Below are 25936 nucleotides of genomic sequence, written 5' to 3' on the forward strand. Positions count from 1 at the left end.
TCTTAGAGTTATAAATAAGAATGATTATATGTATACACATACTGTTATTTATTCTTTAAAATGTCTTGCAAGATTTTCTAGATTCCTGATGACATGTCTGAAAGTAATTGACTATTATGGGCAAGAGCTAGAAAGAGAACAGGCTGTAATTTATTACATTTTCTATTTAACCTACAAATGACCAGGAAATCAATGGGAAAAGCAGTTTCCTCTCTGCATACCTTAAGGAAAAGCCATTAGGCTGACACTACTGCTCTCATTCATTTGGAAACAAGAAACCCAATTCTCAGGTCATCACAGCTAGGCTTGTGATACTTTCCAAGGACATACGGAAAATATGGATCGCAGCTGCATAAGACTTGTACCCCCACTGTACTGCTGTTGATGCCCTATTTATTCTTAGGGAAAACATTTTCCTTACGGGGAAGACTAGAGTTGGGTGCAAATGAGTCCCTAAAATAATATCATTTGGTATTCAAGATTCCAAGATCATTATGTTGGCCTTTCTCTCCAATAACTTACATTTTATTCTGCAGTCAAGTTTATTCACCCAGGTAAACACAAAACACTTTTTTCCCCCATGAAAAGCAACAAGAGTCCGTTTTGTAGGATAGCTTGCCTCTTCTTTCTTCGTTCCTACAGAATCCTTTGGAAATAAATGTGTTGTATTTGGTTTCCAGGAAAATTAATCCAGAAAGTTACGTATTTAACATGTGTTCAATATGTTTGGAGAAATTGGAAGGGAATTAAAGTTATGTCATTCCTCAGCTCCACCAGGCATCCTTGATACTTTCAATCCTAGTGTAAGGAATTTACAGACAATGAAAGCAAATGCACCTTTCCCCGCTCTGCAGGTCAGACTCCATGTCAAGAAGGCAACCAAAGATGCCTCTACAGTTCCTGCCTTGATCCTTGTGGTGGTGGCGCCCTCTGTGACCCGAACCTCAGTCCGAATAACTGCAGTGAGTAGTACAGCAGCTGACAAGGGCGGTCACAGCCTCAGGAGATGCTCGTAGCCTTTTTCTTTTGAATCGACATGAACATGTTGAAGTCTGGAATCCCTCCAAGTGTGTGTGTGTGTGTGTGTGTGTGTGTGTGTGTGTGTGTGTATACATATGTATACATATTTCTCTTTTCTTTTTTAAAGGTTGCATGTGGTAGCAGAAAAGAAACAAAATGGTCTTAGTTGACTTAAATCAGAAACAAATGTGTCATTGTGAACGGCCTGTAAATCCAAATCGCTTAATATCATTACCATTACTTTCAGTTCCACGTCAGCTCCTATCTGTTACTTTCTTGGCTCCATCTGCAGGCAGATGCTCTCTTTCTTCCCTCTTAAAGCAGAGCTTCAAAAATGGAAACTTTACCCAAGAAGCAAACACGAAGTTCATCTAAACAGCCGCATGAAAGTACGGCGGTCTGTTCTCCTAGTAACACTCATGCTCACCTTTCCAGGAACTTTGTGACCTAGAATGATCTTGTAGCTGTTATGTAAATTTGTCTGGGTGACAAATGGTGTAAACTATTGGCTACTCTAAATTCGCTTTCAGGAGGGGGAATTCCTGGGGGAGAGAGAATGGGCAGGAATAGCAGAGGGCTCTACGGGCTCTCGTGGGGAATGGAAAACGAATCAGAAAGCCCCAGCAGACTGATTTCTAGTAAGGAGTTCTTATTTGTGGGCTCCGCTTTCATATTTGGCTCACTTCTTTCCCTTTCTATGATTAATGTTTGGCCTCCTCCTCAACGTGGGGCTTGAGATTCAGAAGCCAGTCTGTCAGCTTCCAGTTGGCAAGAAAGTACGAAGGTATCTCCCAGCTGAAAGGCTGCAGGGTTCAGGTCCCGGTTTTACTCAGTGACCTTTCTGTGTCACTATGGGGCTTATAAGGGTCGCTCCTGTAACCACAGGAGTGTGAGGGAGGCAGCCAAGGAACAACCCAGACTGAGAGGACTTTTGTTTATTTTCACGAGCACCTAATAACTGCGTGGCTAAAAGCATGATGCCCAGCCCTTTTCCGCTTCTGTATGAGAGAACAGGGGAGAGAGACGTTAACAAGACCATTAAGACATACTGCCACTTTACTCGCTCTAAACTGATTTAAATATGTGTGTGTATATGTGCGTGCATGACTGCGTATATGTATGACTATGTGTACGTGTATATGCGTGTGTATGTGTGTATGTCCTGGGTCCATTGTTTCACTTTGCTTTATCCCCCAATCTGCTCTGGAACTTTTTCAGAAGTCTTTCTTTACTTCGCCTTGAACTTGGCGTGAGCAATTTTGAACAGTGACAGTTTCATCTCAAAGACACATGTTTATTATTAAAGTTTCAGGGGTTGTCTGACATGGAATGGCATAGTCAAAAAAAAAAAAGTTGAAAGGGCAGTGTTGTTAGCCTGTGTCAGATTTGGGTGAGGAGTATTGAGTGCATGTTGTCCTGTTTTCTCCATTTTTGAAATATGTCAAAATTTAAAATTTAAAAATGTGTTACACCTGTCAAAAAGAGAAGTGGAAAGAAGGGCACTAGAGAACTCTGGCTCGTAGTCAAGCGGTATTTATGGCGTGCGTAACAATGTTCCAGGCTCTGGGATGGGCACCGGGCACTTTAATGGCAAAGGGAGACATGATTTCTGCCTTCCTGGAGATAACTTTTCAGTGTGGGAGAACACACTGCCATCTTTCTACTCATGTGTACTACATTCGTTTTCTCTCTGTGTTCTTTCAATACACTCAAACAGTGTCTCTAGTATCTCACTGTCCCTTCAGCTCCTTCATTCACCACAGATGTTCCTGCCAGGTTCTTTCCGTATATGTCCAACAGACATTTGATCACCCCTCTTCTGAGTGCCAGGCACTGGGCTAGTCATTGGTCTCTCATTCCTTCTGTGTTATTAAAAATACCTTCCAATGGAAAGTAAAGGTGTTTTTTTTCTCGTCTTTCAAAGAACTTCATGATGGTATATGTGTACTTGGTTCTCTGTAAAGTTGGACGAGTAACATCTTCTCTCAGAAAAACTTCATGCCCTTGAAAATGTGGTTAATTATTTGAAGATCTTTACCACTGGAGAGACCACAACTACTTAGACGCTGAGGCAGACTACACAACATCGTCTTTCTCTGGCTCCATGCTAATAAAAATATGAGTTTGAAGAGCATGGCTATTCTGTCTGATGGCGTCAGGCTCTTACTGGAGTTGCTGGGATTCTAGTCCTTGAAGACACTTGTTCTTGCTATCCCATGAAATGTTACGGGTATCTGAAGATAAACTTGCGTGGGACCCAAGCATCAGTATTTTTCACGTTTCCAGGTGACTCCAAATGTGCAGCTAAGGTTGAAAATTGTTACTGTAGTGGTTTGTTCATGACTAGGCTGCAAGGGTTTGTGACATCCCTGAAATTGAATGTGAAAAAGTCTTGATAGTTTTCAAAGTTTTCAGTGGAGAAGTCCATGGCTTATCTCAGATTCCCAGAAATGCCTACAGTTTTGTTCTGTTTTGCTTTTTTTAAAAAGCCTAAAAACCACGTCTCTGACGACATTGTGTACTGAAAGGCTTGAAGTATCACAGTATCCCCACATCCACTCATAACCCAGGCTCTTTAATATCTTTGTGCCCTGCTGGAAGGCAAAATACAGACATATCCTTGCCTAAGGGGGTGGGAACGGGAATGTTATTTCCCCTCACTCTGGTGTGGGAGACTAATCCATCACTCCCACCTTGTAGTGTGCAATCCAGACAGCTGGGGAACCCTGTGGAAGGAGCAGTTCCTGGGCATGTGTCTCTCCCCACCTCCCTGTGCCCATGACCGCCGTGGCTGTATGAAGCCAGCTATGCCTGTCATACTCCAGGGATTCTCTCGTTCCTCACAGCGTTCCATTGACTGTTAGGTCTACAGGTTTACTCATGCATTGCTTTTTCTCCAACATTGAGGAGGCAATGAACAGCTTTGTTCTTTGAATAATTTCCTACCGACCTCTCAATTTGGCCTTCTCCTTGCAATCTCTAGTTGGAAGGAGCAAATAGTATAGGGGTGTGGTAAAGAAGCCAAACACCATAATGGTTGAGGACGTCAGGCCTTGGAAGCAAATGGTAGATGAGAGGAATGATCTCTAACTTAAAAGCATTCCCAACAAATGAGTGAAAAATAAATGATTAAATTAGAATAGTCCCATTTGGTGACCAGTTGTTCCCATTCGGTAACATGAATTGGTGAGTTAATGGGTCAAGGCATTGAGGATCTACAGCTACTCACATCACAAAAAGAGAGAAATCAGATACACTTTGCCTTCTGACGGAAGAACATTGTAGCACTGTAGTCTTCCCTAAGGGATGGAACTTAATCAACCCTCTGGATTCAGCTGCCAGTGTTCAGGAAGGAGGAAGGGCAGGGGAATGTATGTAACTTCACCAGGAATGGGTAGTCAGCAAAATTCAAACTCTGGCACACTTTACAGTCAAAACCCTGGGTTCTTCAATAGCTAAACTCTAATTAAAAATAAAAGAATGGAGGGGGAAACCCAGATTAAGAGACTTAGAAGACAAAACAAGTTTTCAAGAAGGGGTAGGGCTTAACTATAGTATTCAGGGTGCAGTGCACACTTAAGTAATAAAACTGTAAAGCAGAGGAAGGAGGATACTATGAAACTCAGTAGGTACTCTATGGAGAAAGGAGAAGGTTGGTAGAAGACAGGGTAAACGGACGGCCACCTGGGATGTCTGGCAAAGTTCAACTTCTTGATCTGGATGGTATGTACAGGAGTGGTCACCGCATAAAACTCATGAAACTACTAAAAATAATGATAAAGAGAAATAAAGAATTTGAGGCAAAGATGAATCTTAGAATATTGTGTATGACAATGAATGTTGAAAGTGACATTTTCTCACGTAAGTGACCATCATTTAATACATGATTTCCGGTGGCTGCAGAGTATTGCCTCATGGCAAGCATGCGACATTTAGTTAACAATCCCATCTTTAGGTTGAATTTAACGAACATGGTTTCAGACTTTGAAAGGTGGGCTATCATTAGGACTCCATTAGGATCGAGTTTTTCAGCATATATTTATTAAACCTCATTTATGTTCAGGACAGTGTGCTAAGCACGGCTTCAAAATGCGTGGAGAACAGTGAACTGCCTCATGTTTGTAACACGACTGCCCTCTAGTGCCTATCGACTGCCTTGCGTGCGAGTGAGTCTAATTCTTGAGATAAAAAAGCTCATTGATGCTGTAAATCATAGAATTTGAGGTTGATAGATATTTTGAGAGTTTATCTTGCTTAACACTCTGTGAGGAATGCCTTATGAAGGAATAAAACCCAAGATTCAATCACCCTTACCACATTCAGTAGAGATCCCCAGAATAATATATGATGGTCACTTAATCCTTTCATCTTCCTTGGCTCTGAAACATTGAAAGCTTATATCTCATCCCAAATCAAAAGCGATATAGTTCCCACATATCAAAGAAAAATATATCTATGTCATAGGTCTACTTATCATCTAAGTAAAATATACCAATAAACGTTTAAAACTTGATAAGGTAGAGGCACAGAAAGGAAAGGCGTATGCAAGAGAAAAAAAAAGACTGCATCGAAAATCTGTGTGAAAAATTCCACTTTTTGGTAAAATTATATTAAAGAAATTAAGAAAAATATAGTTAGAGTGGCATCTACTAACTTACAAGTCGGTCACGATGAATAATTAAGCAACAAGAGCAAATTGAGGAATGCTAGGAATGTAAGATTGTACTCTGACAGAAGCAGGCAAGCACAAACCTGTCCATGTTTGTAGACGCTTAAATGTGTAGATACGAGCCAGTGAAAGGCAGGGAAGGATTCAAACCCAGTCTGTTGGCTTTGAGGGTAGGTAAGAGAAGGGGGGGCAGGGAGACGATGAACTTTTTCTTTACGCATCTTGCATTGTTTTTATTGTTATGAGGAATAGGCATTTTTTAATAGTATGAAATCCAAAAGATTTAAATGTTACTCCTCTTTCACAAATCAATGGACATGACAAACGGAACCAGCCCCCACACTTCCTCTGTGTCTTTCTCTTCTCTCCACCCTGTACTCATTGTCAGGATTGTGCCAACTTGACAACATTATCTTTTCCAGTACACTGAGACTGTAATCACACTTTGCCCGGAAGGCTTTTCATCAGGCTCCTTATCAACAGAATTTTCTCGAAGCCCTCAGGGGCTTTAAATGGAGAAGTGGTTCCAGAGCTGCTTTAATATCTCACCCCAGTCCTTATTACAAATCTGCACGTATATCACTTCTTGGTCAAATAATGAAGTTTAATTGAATAATGACTCTTAATAAGGCCTGCAGTCTTGGTGGGCCTGGGCAGACTCATCAACACGCTTGCTTACCTCTCACGACTCCTGCAACAGAGAGGGAACGGGAGGCTTTCTGCCAAGTTCCCCAAAACCCTGGTTATTCTGGGAAGGTTTCTTGTGCCATTCTTGCTTCACCTTGTCCCTCTGAGCTCTTGGCGCCTTTTAATACCGTTATCCTATCCTCACACTTACACCAGAGCTACCAGGAAATGTGTCTTTCTTCCTATCAAGATTGTAGAGTGCCTTGATGGCAGGGACTCTATTTTTCATTATTTCTACATTTTAAGTGCCTAGGAGAGTTCCTGACACTTGCCCACCTCCCTCCCCCATCCTTTCCTTCTTCCATTCTGGCGCTGTGCTAAGTACAGACTTTGAGATCAAGAAACAAAGTCTCATTTCTCAAAAATTTCTGAATTAGGGGCGCCTGGGTGGCTCAGGCAGTTAAGCATCTGACTCTTGGTTTCGGCTCAGGTCATGATCTCAGGGTCATGAGATTGAGCCCCGCATCTGGCTCTGTACTCAGCAGAGTCTGCTTAAGATTCTTCCCCCCCCCTTTTCTTTTGCCCCTCCCCCTTCTCTCTCTCTCTCTCTTTCTCTCAGATAAATAAATAAAATCTTTAAAAAAATCACTGAATTCTGTGGGGGACGCAAGTAAGTAAAGAATACGCTAGAGGGCAGTGAGTGTGTGGTTGGAATATGCCTAACATGGTAGGGTGCTCAGCAGAGACTCCTGCTGGGAACGGGAGGGGGAGAGTGGTTGGCCAGGAAGGCTCCCCAGAGGGGGTGTTTGTCTGTGCTGAGTCCTATAGGCCAAGCAGGCATTCGCCTGATGGAGAAGATGGGGAAGGATCATTCCAGGCAGCAGGTGCTGTTTGCTCCTGGCAGCTAGAACCATGACTGCATTCGAGGGGTGATTACAAGTGTGTCAAGAAGAGGAGATAAGAGCTAACAGGGCCCACAAAGCCATGCCATTCTTAAAATATTTATTGTCACCAAGGAAACACCAGTGATGAGATAGTCTTTGGTGCTGAGGCTGGCAAGTTAGGCTGTGGTTGGAGGATGAGACAGCCTTGGCTGCCAAGCTAACTGGTTAGTATTTCGTCACATTAGCTCTGGGTGCCTCATGAGAGCTCAGCCTCCTCTTGCCCTGAAATCTTGCCGTCTTATATTTGAATCCACTGATCAACAATCAAACGTATAGAAAGAAATAATCTAATTGTCTATTTGACCAAATTCATTCATTTTTTTAAACGGCTGTGAAGATGAGGGAATATATTCATTAAGAAGTAATGAATAAATCAGAAGACATAATGAGTAAAAGGAAACATTAAAGAGAGGTGCTTTCAGACAGGTTGAGCCGAGGGAAAAAGCGAAGAAAGACTTTCTCTGACATGCGTACTGGGCACTGTGCCAGCAGCTGCCTGTGCAGAAATGATTCTGGGCTTGGCAGTTCCTTAACCAAATTATTTTCTTTTCTGATGGAAGTTATGTACTGTTTGCATTCTAGTCTTTAGTTATTTTTTTAAAAAGAAGGTAAAATAGATTTCAATTTTGTAAGTTTTAAAGAAATTGTTTTACATATGAAATTTGCTATATATATATACAATCATACATACACTACCTATATGTGTGTTTTCTTGTTAGGTCAGTGTGAACCAATTACATTGGAACTCTGCATGAATTTACCCTACAACCATACGAATTATCCCAATTACCTTGGCCACAGGACACAAAAGGAAGCATCCATCAGCTGGGAGTCCTCTCTTTTCCCTGCACTTGTTCAAACCAACTGTTACAAATACCTCATGTTCTTTGCTTGCACCATTTTGGTACCAAAATGTGACGTGAACACAAGCCAGCGGATCCCACCCTGCAGGTAATACAATGAGGTCACCCCCAGGCATCCTCATTTTCCCCTCAGGGAGAATCAAGGGATCAGAGACTTAGTTTGAGTTTAGACAAGGTCCATATTGCTAAGGAGCTCTGTATTTAACAAATTATGTGTTTGAAAGGTAAATGAATTCTTAAATGAATATTTGAGTAAGAATTCGTTACCCAAGTACCACACAAGGGATGTATGAACTGCCTTTGATAAATAGTTCACATATTTTATTTTTTTAAAATTTTATTTATTTATTTGACAGAGGGAGAGAACACAAGCAGGGGTAGTTGCAGGCAGAGGGAGAGGGAGAAACAGGCTCCCTACTGAGCAGGGAGCCCAACTCGGGGCTCCATCCCAGGACCTTGGGATCATGACCTGAGCTGAAGGCAGATGCTTAACCGACTGAGCCACCCAGGTGCCCCAGTAGTTCACACACTTTAATCAAATACAATCATACATGTTTCACTTTGGTGGATCAAGAAGTGTTCTAAGATGTGAGTTAGCAGAAGAAGGGGTGTATCTGCTTTTTTCCTCTGGCAACATTGATGTTTTAAAATGCTGCCTCTTGAGAGCGCTCAAAACTTAGAGACATTGTATAAGCAGTGGCCTGAAGGTCGGACAAGGGAGAGACATCGCTGACGTTTTCCTGCCTGCTTGGATGAAATGAGGGGTAGCATTTCAAGCCTGTAGCTTGGATTTAGGATGAGTGATATCCTACTTCAGGTTAAGAGCACTACTCTGGAGTCCACCATCTGGTCCAAGTCCTGGCTCTTCTGTAGCTGCTCTGTGGCCTGGGCCAGATTCCTCCGTCTCTCTCAGTCTCAGTCTACTCTGTCTGTAAAATCAAGACGGGGCACCTGGGTGGCCCATTCGATTCAGCATTTGCCTTTGGCTCAAGTCATGATCCTGGAGTCCCAGGGTCCTGGGATCGAGCTCCATGTTGTCGGGCTCAGCAGGGATTCTGCTTCTCCCTCTCCCTCTGCTGCTCCCCCTGCTTGTGCTGTCTCTGTTGAATAAATAAATAAAATCTTTTTTAAAAAAATAAATAGATAAAAATAAAATCAAGACAGTAATCGTGGTTGGGTGGGGTTGTTGGGAGGTCCAGTGAATGTGCACAAATGTCAAGGCTTCTGGCTGTGAGCTCTGAGCGCACAAGAGCTGTGATGGTAGGACACTACCGCTTAGTGGCAGTTTGGTCTCTCTTCTCTACCACGTGTCGCGGTGTAGGCAAAGAGTGTACGAGACAAGACAGCTGTGGAGAGGTGGGCAGCTGCACTCTTTGTGCTATTTTCCATCAAGGGGTGAATATACAGATGTGCTTGTCTAAATGTGAGCAGTAACTAGGGGACCCATATGCTGGGATCAGAAGTCACTTGGAGCTTTAAGAAAAAGCAGGAATACCGATAGAGAGGACAGATGGGAAAACAATCAATGAAATACCAACTACCAAATGATGACAGGGAAGGAGCAGCTACAGAGGACAGGAAACAATAAAATTTCAAAATGAGTTGGGGCACTGAAAAAATTATACAAACAGATTAAAAGTTAATGTTGCCTTGTGCAAACATAATTCTGAAAACTTCTGTAAAATGCCTTTTAAAGTATCGCTAAGAAAACGTCTCCTCATTTTATTTTGAAAAGTTATTTCTAAATTTTATTCCAGTTTGGCTGAGCAAGGTCAAGGTTAGTGAATAATAATTTGTGATAATCCTTACCAAATGCTTGCATTGATTTTCTTTTCACATGTTTAAAAAAATTTCCCTAATGAAGTATTCTCTGGAACAAATTTACATCCGCATATGATTAATAATTTCAGGGCTTATGTTTCACATTAAAATGCCCAAGACAAGACTGACCCTGAGATGTTATTCAATCAACATTTTAGTGAACTTCCTTTGGCTACTTTAGTTCTGTTTCTTCGGTTTATATGTACATCCTTCATTTTCAGCGGCTCTCAAAATGAATTTTACATTCTGATATTTGCTTGTAAGATTTTTTTTTAATATTCTGACAAGAATCCTACACTCATGTGTTCATGAAGCAATGTTGCTTTTGCCAGGCCCGCTTATGGCTCTTAACGTTTAGTTTTTAAGTTACGAGTCTGAAAAATCTGACATTATCGAGCCCTTACAATGTGTTAAGTATTTTAGGGTGTGCTGCTCTGTTGTCCTCAAAATATCCTTTTGAGGGAGGCCCCTACCATCGGGGTTGCTGCCTGTGGCTGAACCCCACATAGGTCAGGATAAGAGCGGTGCCCCCTGCCTTTGCAGTGCGGCACATTGTCTTATTTTTACCTTATTACCTCACTGTATTCTTTTCACGTATTATTGTATGATTTCCATTTTATAGAAAAAATAGGATGTGGTAGAGTCAGGCACTATACAGTGCTCTGTATAAATTACGTATCCTGTGGCTAATTTAAAATTGCGGTAATTAAATTGTAGACATTTTTTTTTAAAAGATTTTATTTATTTATTCGACAGAGATAGAGACAGCCAGCGAGAGAGGGAACACAAGCAGGGGGAGTGGGAGAGGAAGAAGCAGGCTCATAGCGGAGGAGCCTGATGTGGGGCTCGATCCCAGAACGCCTGGATCACGCCCTGAGCCAAAGGCAGACGCTTAACCGCTGTGCCACCCAGGCGCCCCAAATTGTAGACATTTTTAATAAATCTGCAACAAAGCTATTAGTCTAACAGAGTTATTGAACACTATTGAACATCCTGTTTTTGCAGAACTAACACGGGAACGCCATGGCTTTGTCTTCACCTGAGCTCTGAGGCTAAGCACAAGACTTAATGCAGCTAGAGCTTTCTCTGAAACTTCCCCATTCTATTGTTCACCTGTCCCTACCAGTTTTTAGCCAGACTGCAGCTGACCTTTCTGGAAGGGCTGCCCCATTTTATGAGGAGAGAGACAGATGGTGAACTTTGTTGAAATTAATAGTTTAAAGTTTAAAACTTTTTAAAAAAGATTTTATTTATTTATTTGACAGAGAGAGAGAGAGCGAGCACAAGCAGGGGAGTGGGAGAGGGAGAAGCAGACTCTCTACTGAACAGGGAGCCTGATGTGGGGCTCGATCCCAGGACCCTGGGATCATGACCTGAGCCGAAGGCAGTTGCTTAACCAACGGAGCCACCCAGGCGCCCAAAAGTTTAAAACTTTTGAAAATAAATAACATATTTGAAAGGAAATAAAAAATTCGTCTAGAAACTTATTTTGGTTATGTTTAGTTTTTTTTTTTTAACTATGTAACGCATTTCTTAGGGATGTAAGGAAGGTATAGAAGTAAAGGTAAAAACAGGAAGTAACGAAATGTGAGACATGCGGATACTTCTTTAAAAACACGCTTTGTGCAAATGAGATGACACACATGAAATAAAGTACCTAGCACAATGCTTAGTCTATCTTTTGTTTAAAAAAGAAGCAAACACGCTTTATTTTAACCAACTTGGGCTCAGTAGGGATGGGACTGGGACAAGTACCAAGCTTTTCAACACTACCGGTCTAAGCTGCAGTGATGATGCCCACGCCTTAGGGAAGCCAGGTTGGCACAGGAAACAGCTCCCGTGGCGGGCCCCAGAGGGAGACACTTCTCAGGTGGAGACTGTTGTATAGAGGCCGCGACTCTGGGTGTCAGGCGATCCACACACGTTGAGAATTTCCTGGCTTGGAATAAAAACATTGGAGAATGTGTCTTCTTGAAGGACAAAGAGTGAGAAAGATAAAGAGAAGAGGAGAGTCTGTTTCCTGGATGTTGCTCAAGGGCATAAACTTGCTATTAGGAGATAGGAAGGTCTTGAAGATCTTAGGCACCACATGGTGAATATAGACAATATTGTATTATAATCATCGAACTTGCTAAAAGTCTAGATCTTAATTATTCCAACCACAAAAGAGAAATGATAATTATGAGATGTGATAGAGATTTTCTCTCTACATGGCAATCACATTATAATAGATAAATGTATCAAATCAACATGTTTTCCACCTTAAATTTCCATCATGTTATATGTGAAATATATCAACAAACTTGTATTGCTATTTCTGTCGTGAAGTTTCTCTTAGTGAAAATATGTTGCTGGCATGCACATCCTTTGTAGAGAGAGGTAGTACTCATTTTGTCTTCCCAAATATCAATTACATACCTGTGCGTCTCTACGTATTGGTATATACAAACACCGGACACACAGAGACCCACACTCACACAGGATTAAAACCCTACATATATTCCTAACATACCGTCTCAGGTCTAGCTATTTCTGCTTCTCATGTTTTACCTTTCCTGCTCTCTTAGAGCGCTGTGCCAGCACTCCAAAGAACACTGTGAGTCTGTCCTTGGGATCGTGGGCCTACAGTGGCCTGAAGACACAGACTGCAGTCAATTTCCAGAGGAAAATTCAGACAACCAAACCTGCCTCATGCCTGATGAAGCTGTGGAAGGTGAATTTTTAAATTAATTACCATGGGCTATCTAACACGGATGGCCCTATCAGCTACCTTCTCAAGGTTCTCTGCTGTTAGTGTTCTTATTCTGTTCTCTTTGTCAATCAGGCTGCGTGGGTGAATGAATCTGCGAACTTGGTTACATTGAAAAACTTGGTGCTCATCTGTTAGACCTTGTCTTCATTTTAAAAATAAATTGCAGGGATGTGCTTAATATTCCAGGTGTTTATCTTAACCATACTCAACTCATGGAGCCCCCATTATATGTGCATGCTGCTTTATACTAGGGGTCCTCAGGGTAATGGTGAGCATCAAGCCCTGGTTACTTCAAGCTTAAAAGCATTTAGAGGCCTTGGCAACATAGGATCATCAGGTAGAGAAATGGAATCAGGGACCTGCCCACCACTGGTGGAAGGATTAGAACAGGAAACACTTTGGACACATTAAGGGCAGCTGGGTAGTTAGAAGCATGGGCTCCATGGGCTATTTCAGGCTCTGGCAATCCATTGAATGGACATGGTTGTCCATGGAGCCACACGTAAATAGACAAATGAGCTCATGGTTCCAGGTTTTCTGTCTGTTGAAAATAACATGGCTCATTGTTTTGAACAGAATGCTCACCTAGTCACTTCAAGTGTGGCTCTGGACGGTGTGTTCTGGCTTCCAGAAGATGTGATGGCCAGGCCGACTGTGATGATGATAGTGATGAAGAAAACTGTGGTATGTGTGAGATGACACTTTTCTTGAATATACAAGAATGCCCGGTTAGGGTAAAGGACTATATTTAAAAATGTCAACTCTTCACTTATAAGTAGTGATGAGGATTGAATGCTAATGCGTTTACTTTTAATATTACCAGATGACAAGGTAGGAATCAATAGGTGTTTTTCCTGTTAACTCTATTGGTTTTCCCTAAATTATACTTCTATTTATAACCTTGATGATATATGCGCAAATCCTTAGTAAAAGGAGAAGCACTTCACAAATGCAAGGGATTACTTTTATTATCGGAGATATAAAGCAGTTGTCACTTGTCTAAACGTCAGAATAATAGTGTCTTTGCATATGATTTCCATGTTGTTAAATAGGCGTCTAGATACACAAAGACAGAGTTCAGGTCCAGCATTCAAATTTTACTGGAATTCATTTTCATGGCCTCTCTGATTTTGTCTCTGTCAGCAAAGGATAAAACTCTTTCTGACGTTTCTGCATTGAGTTCCAAAATCACCAATGGAAAGGCCAGAAACGCCAATGGTAATTTGAGTGGAGCTAATTGCCATTTTATTTTCCTGCAAATCTCTGTAGTTGTAACCTCAGAATGTGTCAGAAAATAGGCAATGCTCTTTACTAAGCAATATTCTGGAGGAAAGCAAAATGATTGAAAGGCTATCCAAAAAATAGTTTGGTTATGATCATTTACCTTGTTCCGCTTACAAACGAATTGACACCCTTTGTCTTTAAAAGCACAAAGGGCAATACATCCTTTGAAATCATTTTATTCTTTTGGCCTTTGAAGTATGAAATATTGCCTTGCTTCCCAAAATGAATTTTACATAGTAGACATTGCCCTTCTGGTCTAGACAAAATGTCACAAGCAATAAACTGAAGTTCTATCAGTTGCTATAAATATGGACAAGTGCATCCTCTAGAAAATAAGACCTGTCAGAATGATGGTACAATGGCCAGGGGGTAATTTTGTTACAGAAGAACATCCAGTGTTTTGAGAAGCTACTGTTGTTTGCTTGTTTGGGGTCTTTATGTAGAGAAATAAATCCAAACTCATGGAATATCCCATATAAATGATTTATTGGGAATCTATTGGATACGTTTGCTAAACGATGACTGCAGTGGGTTATGGTATTCTGAGATGCAATTTAAAATGGATTATCTTTGATACTTTAAAGAGATTACATGGTACTCTGCTGGGGTGGCTAGGCCTGAATATGTGGTAGGGGACTAAATATTTGAGAAACGTAAAAACTTAGTTTTAAATGGTCCGAGTCTTTGAATATATTCTGCAAAAGAAATTCAAAGCACTATAGGGTTAAATGACCCTACAATGTCAGGTTTCTAGTTGAGCCATGAGTTTTTATCAAGACTTTATTCACACCATTAAAGGTGCACCAGAATGGTAGAGTCAGTGGTCTAATCGCATCAACACTCAGTATATTGGCGGCACCATTGAGACTGAGGTCTAGGCATGGAAAGTTAAAAGTGGAGAGAAATGGTAGCTCAATTGTTAACTTTTTAAGGGACCTCCACACTGTTTTCCAGAGTGGCTGTACCAACTTGCATTCCCACCAACAATGTAGGAGGGATCCCCTTTCTCCACGTCCTCTCCAACAATTGTTGTTTCTTGCCTTGTCTATTTTTGCCATTCTAACTGGCGTAAGGTGGTATCTCAGTGTGGTTTTGATTTGAATTTCCTTGATGGCTAATGATTTTGCAGTGTGGAGGTCCCTTAAAAAGTTAAAAATTGAGCTACCCTATGATCCAGCCATTGCACTACTGGGTGTTTACCCCAAAGATACAGACGTAGTGAAGAGAAGGGCCATATGCACCCCAATGTTCATAGCAGCAATGTCCACAATAGCTAAATCGTGGAAGGAGCCGAGATGCCCTTCAACAGATGAATGGATTAAGAAGTTGTGGTCCATATATACAATGGAGTATTACTCAGCTATCAGAAAGAACGAGTTCTCAACATTTGCTACAACATGGACGGCACTGGAGGAGATAATGCTAAGTGAAATAAGTCAAGCAGAGAAAGACAAGTATCATATGATTTCTCTCATCTATGGAACATAAGAACTAGGATGATCAGTAGGGGAAGAAAGGGATAAAGAAAGGGGGGGTAATCAGAAGGGGGAATGAAGCATGAGAGACTAGGGACTATGAGAAACAAACTGAGGGCCTCAGAGGGGAGGGGGGTGGGGGAATGGGATAGACCGGTGATGCGTAGTAAGGAGGGCACGTATTGCATGGTGCACTGGATGTTATACACAGCTAATGAATCATCGAGCCTTACATCGGAAACCGGGGATGTACTGTATGGTGACTAACATAATATAATAAAAAATCATTATAAAAAAAAAGTGGAGAGAAATGAATTCATTTGGAGTTACATTAATTGCTCCAACAGTATTCACTTATGAGAAACTCTCATTAAGTTTTTCAAAGTGACTGATGATAGAAATTTTACATATATTTTCCTTTGGGATGTATGCACACATTTGAACGGGCATGTCCGGTGCTCTGGGAGAACGAGACACTTAAAAACAAATGAAGAAGTCACGCTGAAGGGGGCTTACTGAAGGACTATTGAGAAATCATCCAGTTCCCGCTTGTCGTTTTCTCAGTTGTTCCTCTGTTTCCACGGGCATGCGTGGTACCATCTGGCGGTGCAAATGCCAGCTCCACTGAAGCTCGGTCTCAGCCCAAGCTTCACGTGTTTCTGATTTATTCTGTCCATTGTGGAGTTTAATGCATTTAAAGGCTTGGGCCTTACTCAGTAATGTGGCAATTAACTATTCAGTCTCACACACTGAAGATCTTTCAGAACTTCTAAAAACAGTATGGGGTTTTCCTCTCAAAAACAATACTTGTTTCATTTATCTATAAAATAATTGGGGTATTGGAAATTTTTTTGTGTTTCTTTGGCAAATCTGCAGAAGGAAAACATGGTAGCCAAAGCACACCGTTTATAAATGTGCTTTTAAAATACAGATTTTCCCTGCAATCCAGAAGGACAGCATTCCTTTGAAAACTTCATAAGCCAAAATTGTGTCAAGTGAAGAAGCAAATACCATTAATTTACGTGGAAAAATTTTTGACTGTTCCCAGGTCCTAAAAATATCCTCCCTTAGGCTTTTCTAATACCTGCCACACATCTTGCTCATGGATGTACAAAATGAATCTTGATAAAGCAGAGATGCTCACAAGGTCAAACCTATGGTGGCTTGGGGCTGAGAAGCTGAGTGTAGTTCTCGGGGAAGGAGCCGGGGGGCGCTACTTGCTGCTCAGGGTGCACGCTGCCTGTGTAAAGCCTCACTGCCAAACAAACGCTGAAGTTATTTTCCTTTTTCGCTATTTTTCATAAAAGGGAAAATCCTCTTTGGATTTCATTCGGTTAGCGGAAACAGTTACTAACGTAGGCCTTCCGTAAAAGTGAAGCAGCATGATGCGAACTTTCGAGAAGTGGGGGATACCTGTATATGCATTAGCCTTTAGCAATGGGCAATGTTGCTCTGAGGGGTCTCTGGCTTTTGTGGTACATTTTTGTTGTTGAGGTTGTTTTGATTGTGTAATTGCTAATGTAAACAACAGTTGAAAACACTGTCGGTATCAGAAATGTTTTCAGCAAGTATTTGGAAGAATTATGCAAATCTGAACACATCATTCCAGAATTGCTTCATGGGAGGGAAGCCTGAAAAGTGGGAGCGATTTACAGGGTCACCACCGTGTCAGCACAGAAGAAACTTCGTTGTCTTAGAAAAGGTTGATGGTTTGCCGTTCATTGAGCATAGATGCTCTGTAGACGGAGCTGTCTGTAAAACTAGCAACCTGATGACAAGTTGATTTTCAACACACCATTTTCCAAGCACTGATAGCTAAGCAGTAAAGGAAAGGGTGAAGATCCGGTCAAAGACGTGAACAGGAATGGCATCAAAGAAAGGACAGCTGAGGGAAATAACAATGGGTTACATTTCTGGGCTTTGCCCTCATGCAGAGATTCGAGTGGGTGAGACTGAGGTTCGATTTTGCTCAGCCTGTGTCCCCGATTTGGGTGGGCTGCCAGCAGAAGCAAGGGGGTACCTGGGCCGTGGTGTGAGCAGCACGTCTTCTCAATGGGGGCAGTGAAAGGAGAATATAGCGAAGACAGTTTCATTATATTTACTAGGGAAATAAAACCCTTTATTACACAAACACAGCATCACAATTACTAATTGGTCACTATTCTATATAAAAGGGTATACACCGTATGGAGAAAGATAGACAACAGTACAAATTCCCAAGCGTCATTAAGTGCCTTTCTGTTTATCTTCAAAGGATTAAAAATCTTTTCATCATCTATCTTTGATCTCCTCTAGGGCTCCAATAAAATAAAATCTTTAAATATGACCTTTTCTTGGGATCAAAGCACCTTTAGGCTGTGTTCAAAGCCTCTAATATTTGTGGGCTGTACAGCTTGATTTTAAAAGTTTTCCAAGAGACCTTTTTTTCTATCCATTTGGACTCTTTAATGGTATTTGTATAACTTCTCACAGAGGATGCCTCACCTGGCATTTTTAGCAAACAGTAGTCTCCATGCCTGATTTCTCTTTGCTTGTGGAAGACCCCGACTCTGCTCTGAGTAGCAGAAACAGTGAGAGGCATTGTGTCCACATCATGTCAGAGACCCGCAGATGTGCCTTCAGGATGACTCTTCAGGATTGATCTCTAATCCCTCGGTAGGGTTTAATTTTCCATGTTAACGAAAAGACATTCTCCTTCCCTTGAGGTATTTTGCTACTTGGTTCATTGCTTTGCTTTCTTACTTGGCATCTTGGCCAGGCAGACTGAAATGGCGGGCAGGGCTCTGTGTAGACCTAGCCTTGGATTTAATTCTCAACTCAGTGCACAGAGGCTGTGTGACTTTCGGCCAGTCACTTAATTTCTCTGGGCCTCCGTTTTCTCACCTGTAAAATGTAGGGAGCACTCACTTGATCCTCCCAAACTTGGAATGCTTATGACAGGCTTGATTCATTCCTCAGGAGGCAATACCTAAGCCCCCATCTGCCACAGTGCTAGGATATGCAGGAGGCGACTGCCCTCGAAGTCACCCAGGGATCTCCCTGGAGGGGAGGGGTCCTGTCTTGCTTGGTCTTGCATGTGGGAGCCCAAGGTCTTGTGTATGGCGGAGGACAGCAGGCTGGCATGTCACATCCAAAGCATGAGCCGGGCGAAATCCCTGGTTTGCGGAGTAAACACAGGCCGCAGGGTGGTGTCTCTTCCTGGAGGCTGTGCTTCTCTGGGGATAGACCGCCCTGTCTCCAGGATTAGTCACCAAATGGGGGCCCCCAGCCTGTAGTTGAAAGCCCTTTCTGCTACCCCATCCCGCCTCCTCGTAGGGTCCTAGGCCAGCGCATGTTGAAGGGGATGATATGGGGTGTCACCCCTAAACGGGGGAGGAGGGGGAGAGGCTGCCGAGGACTTGGGAGCCCTATGGTCTGCGCTGGTGTTGCTGCCCCTGATGGTTTGGCCTGAGATGGGGAGGAGGCAGGTCCTCTGCTTGGGCTGCTGCTGGCCCTTGAGATTGGGGCTCCGTCTCCCAGGGCTGCGTGCTCCGGAGGGGCCTTCACACCTGCTAGGCGTGAGTCTCGCTGCTGCAGCTCCTGCCGTGGACCCAAGACGGCCAGATCCAGACTCTTCCAGCCCCAGCCAGTCCAGGACCCAGATTCATCTTGCCCCTTGCTCTTCTGACCCGTTCCTCCCTGGAAACATTTTTTTTATTTCATGAAGCTCCAATTAGCAGACCTAATGAGCGTACCTCCTCACCCTATATTTGCTTGAGAGATTCTTCCAGTACAAGAAGCAGCTGCTTTGGGGTGGTTTGCTGCCTTTACCTGTGATGACAACTCTTAAGACAGAGGAAAAACAGGTGCCCCAGCTCAGGTGGGACCGGCCTCTGTTCGGGGAAGGCTGCTGCATCCCAGAGTTTTTGTGAAAACGAGGGATTGAGTAAGTGGAGAACCCAGCACAAAGCTTAGCGCACTTAGTGTGAAGAAACATCGGGTTTCCCGGGGACTGTGGGGGGTTCTTGGAATGAGGGACAGTTAGTGCTCAGAATGGGCAGGTCCTGGGCAAACTGGGGCGAGTTGGTCATGTTAGCAACACACCGTGGGTGTTGTCATTATCTCTGCGCTGGGGTGGTTGTGATTCTGACATAAACAATTATTTGGTTTCATAACCTGCAGCTGCATGAAACATCCTGCCCCATCCATACCTGTCTTTAACTTTTAGTGGAGTCCTACTCTCCTTGCTTTAAACCATACATTTAAAACATAATTACACCAAAGATGTCACTTTAAAGGGACAGTTTGTTTATTCTTCATGAAATAATAACACTGTCTTCCCTGTGACCAATGTCTTGACCTCTTCATCTTACTTCATTTATGCTCACTGTAATTCCACAAAAGGGGCATTAGGCCACACAAATTTTTATTAGAAAAGAGAAGATATTGCATCAAGAACTGGGGATGTACTGTATGGTGACTAATATAACAAAATAAATATTATTAAAAAAAAGAAGAGAGAAGATATAGAAGGGGAAGTTATGCTTTTGGGTACTCGTTTAATCTTTAGAACCGTCTGTAGCAAGCATGATTATTACTATTTTAGAGACATGGAAACTGAGGTTCAGAGAAATTACGTAACTATCCAAGGCCGCACAGCTAGTGAAATTGGAGCTAGGATTCAACTTCAGGTGTCTGACTCTAACGCTGTCCTTGCCTTGCTTTCTAGCCCTCACGCGCATTGTTCGTTCTCAGTTTACAGGGGACTGCAGCTAAGGGCTTGCACCTGCATCTCCACTGGATCTTTCTCTTTAAGGCTGTGATTTGGAAGAGTTTATTTTCTCTAAATCTCAGTTTCCTCACTCATAAAATAATGATCATAATATTGACATTGTGGTATTATAAGAATTAAAACTAATATTTATAATGTGGATATATAGTGAATAATGAATATTATATTATTATTATTATTATTATTATTATTATTATTATTATTAAGGATGCAGGTCTTACTTATGTCCCAGAAAATCTACTTTTGTGGTCTTTCATCAGCTCATTCCAAAGGTCCAAGTTCTTCAGACTTTTAGGAAGGGTACCACGTGAATAATCAGAAAGGCTCATGCTGTTTTCTCTCATTCTTTACTAGCGAGTGCTGTGGTTTGTGACAAGCCTGTTATTGACAGAACACCAGATGATGTCTGTATCTGCTGCTAGCTGAGACTCCAAATAAAATCCCCATGAGTTCCTGGAATAGACATTGCTGGGCCTAAGAGCATTCCAGATGTAGAGCTAGTGAAATACTCTCACTGTTTATTTCCTCTATTTTTGAATGGTGAAACACTTTCAATCTAATTTTAGCTCATAATAAAAATTTCTCTTCTAGTGACTTGTTTTGATAACTATTTTCAATGAGAATTTTGAGAAAAGAGGATTTTTTTCTTATAATGGATTCCAAGAAATACGAGTCAATCATCTACAAAATTTCTCTGAATTATTTGTAGTAGGTCAAATGGGAAATAGCATTTTTTAAGAAAGTCCTGATTTGATCACTGCTTTGCATTTCACTCACCTTAAACTAGATGATCTTTTCCCAGGAAGGGGAGAGACTTTTTGTTCCTTACATGCAATGAAGTTCCATTTAAAATACACGTGTGTCGAAGGCCAGCCGAGTGCTAGCTGGTGTTGCAGCATGGGGGAGGGGAAGGGAACCCAAAGATGAATGTCATGGGGACTCTTCCCCGATGCACCTTGCAGCCTGGTAAGGACCATCAATCCCACTGGAGTGACGAGAACGCATTAGACTCTTGACATGTTTTAGCAGTTGTGTGAAATGCACTGCATTTGATTGAAATGGCATTTATTAAGTTCATTGCAAGTTCCTGCTATTTCATAGGCAAATTACAGTTCAAGCTTATAGTCCTGATCTTGTGCAAATTACATTCATTTCTCAAATTAATTGATGAAGTTGATCTCCTTAGATCTCTTAGACTCTGTTACTCAGGTGACAGCTTTTGTACCTGGTTCTTATATTAGTTTTATAGGTATTTGGCCTAGGAGCCACCTCTTACTAAACGCACAGATGGCCTTTCCATTTGTTGACTGAAATTACATTTTAAGGTAATATGCATTTAAATCACTAGGTTTTGGCATATTTACTTAAAAGCATAACATCATTTTATAGATGAATCTTATGGCAAACTGACTCAGAAAGCAAAAGGAACAGCTAAAAATGAGCGTTAATGTATAGTTGCTTTTTCATTTTTTCCCATTTCCTATATGTCACTTTTGATCTTCTCTTAGGAGAGCTGTCCTATTTATATTGTAGTATGGAGATTATTGAGTATTTCTACTCTCAAAATTACATTTTTCATGGTATAAGGAAGTCAAGACTTTTTAGGAAGAAAGAAATCATGCCTTTGTACTATAATTTTTCTACATTTGTTTGATCAAATTCATCATTATTTTGATATCTATGTCTATTGCAAATAACCTTTTCTTCTGTCTCCAGGCTGTAAAGAGAGAGATCTTTGGGAATGTCCATCCAATAAACAATGTTTGAAGCATACAGTCATCTGTGATGGGTTCCCAGACTGTCCTGATGGCATGGATGAGAAGAACTGTTGTAAGTGCTTACCTGCATTAGTCACCACAACTTTATTTATGTTAAATACCGCTCATTTTGAATATAAACTTGAAGTTTGGAAACACGCATTAAAAGCTTTTACTATGTTCAGATCTTTTGACCGAAACTCCACTTACAAAAATACATGCAAGGACATAATCAAACGTATGTAAATTATATGCGCGGTGATATTATTCTAGCATTATTTATCACATAGAAAAATTAAAACACCCCAAATATCCAAAAAGAGGGAACATAAAATACAACCATAAAATGAAATAATATGCAAACATTAAAAATCAAATTAAAAGAATAATTCCTCCTGGGTTCATTACACGTCATTAGTTGAATGAAACAAAATGCAAAGTATTATGTGCGCTATTGTCCCAAGTTTTTAAAGTGCATAGACCCACATATAGAAAAAGATCAGATGGTCCCAAGAAACAGTTTACAATGATTATCTCTGGGTGGTGGGATTATTAAATTTTTGTGCTTTTCTGTCTTTTCTACATTTTCTAAATGAATGGCCACCACTTTTTAAACTAAAAAAAAGAAAATTATCTCTCAAGATGTTTTATCTACTAGTAACAGAAAGCCCAACTCAGACTGACTTAAACAGTGAAGACATTTATTATATTTTATTATCACATGCATCAGATATGTCTTGTATTATCATATTTAGAAGTCAAGTACAGGATGGATTCTTGAGGCCAAATGTGGGGGTTCAGCACCTCTTCTGTGATTCTTTTAGTTCAGCTTGACCATCTACGAGGGTCAAAAGATGGCGGCCAAGAGCACCTGGGGTGCCACGCTTCCTTGAACATATCCAGGAGGAGTGATGACCTCACCCTTATGTCTGGAATATCACTTAATATCACTCAGATTGGCCAACTTTGAGCAAGGTTCCAGCTAGCATTCAGGGGTCTTTGTGTGGATTAGAAAAGATAACACCTAAAGAAGCACCCCTTAGGGAGAACCAATTAGAAAAAGATGCTGTTTCCTTTAGGCTGCCCCTGTGTGAGACTAGGATGCATGATCTGGCCAGCAGGGTTTGGGTACGAACTATCTTGGAAAGCACAACCCATGAAATGGTAGGCCAAAACTCTGGTCTTGGGTCACATGTTTACTGTTGGACTAATAACATTACCCAGGCGAAAATAGTTCTAGTTAGAAAATGCCATGTCCCACTGACACGAATCAGGGTCTTCTGGGGCTGTGGGGACCTGAACAAAATCAGGTTACCTTAAAAAAGGAGAAAGAAGGGAAATGGATATTAGGTAGGCAATTAAAGAGTGTCACTATGATTTTTTTAAAGATTTATTTAATTGAGAGAGAGAGAGAACAAGCGGGGGAGGGGCAGAGGGTGAGGAAGAGAATCTCAAGCAGACTCCCCTCTGAGCGCAGAGCCAGACTCAGGACTTGATCTCATGACCCCTAGATTATGACCTGAGCTGAAATCAAGAGTTGGGTGCTTAACCGTGAGCCACCCAGGGGCTCTGATAGTAGAGATTTTTAAAGAATAAACATGATCCAATATGTGGACAGAGCTTGTTTCCATCCTGTGGCTACGTCATTCTACTCAGCCCCAGTCCTCAGCTCATGCCACTTCAGACTGTGATCCTGTTCTCTCAATCTTTGGAATTTCTGCTGCTCTGGGTACCACTTTTTCAATCCTAGTGTTAGAACTAGACAATCCAGTGACTTGGGGGAGATGATGGCATTATTTAAATGCTTGCTGTTTGTATAGATTGGCCTCTGTGATATGAGTTCCTACCAATTCCGTTACTCTGTCTTGATAGCTGTTTGGAGGCCCCAGTGACCACGGCTCCCCTTCCTTCCACGCTCCTGCGGACAGATGGTAATGTGCGTGCTAGTGAGAATCACTCTGTTTCTGAAATGTTTCCGTCTTCTCGCTTCTTGTTTCCGGTGCCAGCCTTTTGCCACGATGACGAGCTCGAGTGCACCAACCATGAGTGTGTGTCCCGTGAGCGCTGGTGTGACGGGGAAGCCGACTGCTCGGACAGTTCTGACGAGTGGGACTGTGGTGAGCTGTGTGTTTCCCCTGTGGGCCGCGCACTCTAACACCCGTCAGCCACTGAAGCGTAATAAGTCCTCAGTGACTTCACAGAGTTTACTGACCAGTTTCACCTGTTCTGTTTAACGATGACAAGAGCTGACAGTAGTGATTCCTATACGTTGTTTCCTACTCACAGAACATTTCCCCCTAAGTTATCTCGCTCTTTGAAATGTCTATGTGATATGTAAAAACATTAGGTTCAAATTGTTATGGCCCTGTAACTACTAGAATACAATTTTTAAACTCTTTATTATCACCCCGCTTCAACAATTACCAATATTCCATCATTCTGTATCATCGACACCTCCTGAAATAGGATTTTCAAGTGCATCTTCCATCTTCCCTGTAGTCTTGCTCCAGATCCAAATGAGACGACTAGCGAGTTCCTTACATGGACAGGACTTAAAGGCATTTCCCGCCAGTACCTCCAGGGCTGCAATTTGTAACCTTGAGTTTGATGACTTCGATAGCCCCACACTCATGGCTCCTTCCATTCCCTGGGCTCTTCACTCAGTCCTTGGCCTCCTCTGCCCAAGCACGATCATCCTTTGTGTTGTGATTAATTGCACGGTGTTTCACAAGTAATCTGTGGCGTGTTAAGTAGAGAGGATGCTCTTTTATAAAATGGAAATTAGTGCACACCCCAAATTAATCCTAACTTAACATCGCTTCCATACCCTTGCCTTCTCACGTGCTTTCTTGAAAGGAGATGATATGAATGAAGGTACAACTAACTCAGAATTATGCAAATCATTGGATAAACTCGTGGGAGGGGGCCCCGCCTCTAGTTGTCTTCTAACTTTGTGGTTCCTTGAGGGCAGAGAACATTTCTAATTCATTTTTTTCAGTCTTCCACCACACCGAGAGCAGTGCTTTGCAGAGGGCAAGCACTCACCACATGGTTCTTAATTAAAATAAGTAAAAACAAATGTATGCGAGTGAAGGGAAAGCATGTAGAGTTAGCATTTGGTTTCTAATTAGGGTTTTCCCTTTTCTTTCTTTCTTTCTTTCTTTCTTTCTTTCTTTTTTTTTTTTTGTCCTCCTCAGTGACCCTCTCTAAAAATGTGAGCTCCTCTTCGTTCCTGATGGCTCACAGATCTGCCGTGGAACACCACGTGTGTGCGGATGGCTGGCAGGAGACATTAAGTCAGCTGGCCTGCAAGCAGATGGGTTTAGGGTAAGGTCAGTAGTTTGTAGCGCTGATGAATTTCTCAGAGGGCTTCGCGGAACTTGGCAATAATGTCTTCCTTATGAGTGCAGAGTGAGTTAGTGCTCTCAAGGAGAGCCCTCCAGAGCACGGGAAATGAATCAGGTGAGAGGACCACATTTAATTACAGGCACCTGCTCTGAAGAGACTGGGGTGGGGGGCAACCTGCTTTGATAAAGCCTCGCCCTACAAGTAAATGAAATAATTGTATTTTAACTACTTCTGAAAGGAAATGCTTTCCATACTTGTGACAGCATGATGATGGTTTCTTCCGAGCAACTTGGATGGGAAAATCTTGAGGTTTTTCTCCCAAGAGCTTATTGAAAATAACTTTTTAAGCAACACACATTTTTTAATAAGTTGAGAAATAGAACTTAAAGTTGATGGTATTTCAATTTACCCTAAGTAATTCAGGAAATGTAAATCAGGGGAGAGTTGACCATTTTTGCTCCTTAGTAGAATGAAAAGACACTAACTCTGGCTTTGATACAAACAGAGATCGATACTTTGAAAGTTGGATACTTGCTATTTCATGGGGTTTTCTTTTTCAGTTCTATTGGGGATGGAAAGCAATAATTGAGGGTCTTAGATGTATA

At 41.7% G+C, this 25936-nt stretch overlaps 1 protein-coding gene across 1 annotated transcript in view; it reads left to right on the forward strand.

Annotated features, from left to right (window-relative positions):
- CORIN (corin, serine peptidase) overlaps nucleotides 1-25936 on the forward strand; it is a 234581-nt gene that overhangs the window by 167068 nt on the left and 41577 nt on the right. The window contains 7 exon segments of the mRNA XM_045815912.2: nucleotides 855-962; nucleotides 7980-8211; nucleotides 12512-12657; nucleotides 13273-13380; nucleotides 21943-22056; nucleotides 23990-24100; nucleotides 25181-25310. Of these exon segments, the coding sequence (XP_045671868.2) occupies nucleotides 855-962; nucleotides 7980-8211; nucleotides 12512-12657; nucleotides 13273-13380; nucleotides 21943-22056; nucleotides 23990-24100; nucleotides 25181-25310 (949 nt within the window).

The sequence above is a fragment of the Ursus americanus genome, chromosome 8 (genome assembly GCF_024610735.1).
Source record: "Ursus americanus isolate L20-20 chromosome 8, mUrsAme1.1.p, whole genome shotgun sequence".
Taxonomy (NCBI): domain Eukaryota; kingdom Metazoa; phylum Chordata; class Mammalia; order Carnivora; family Ursidae; genus Ursus; species Ursus americanus.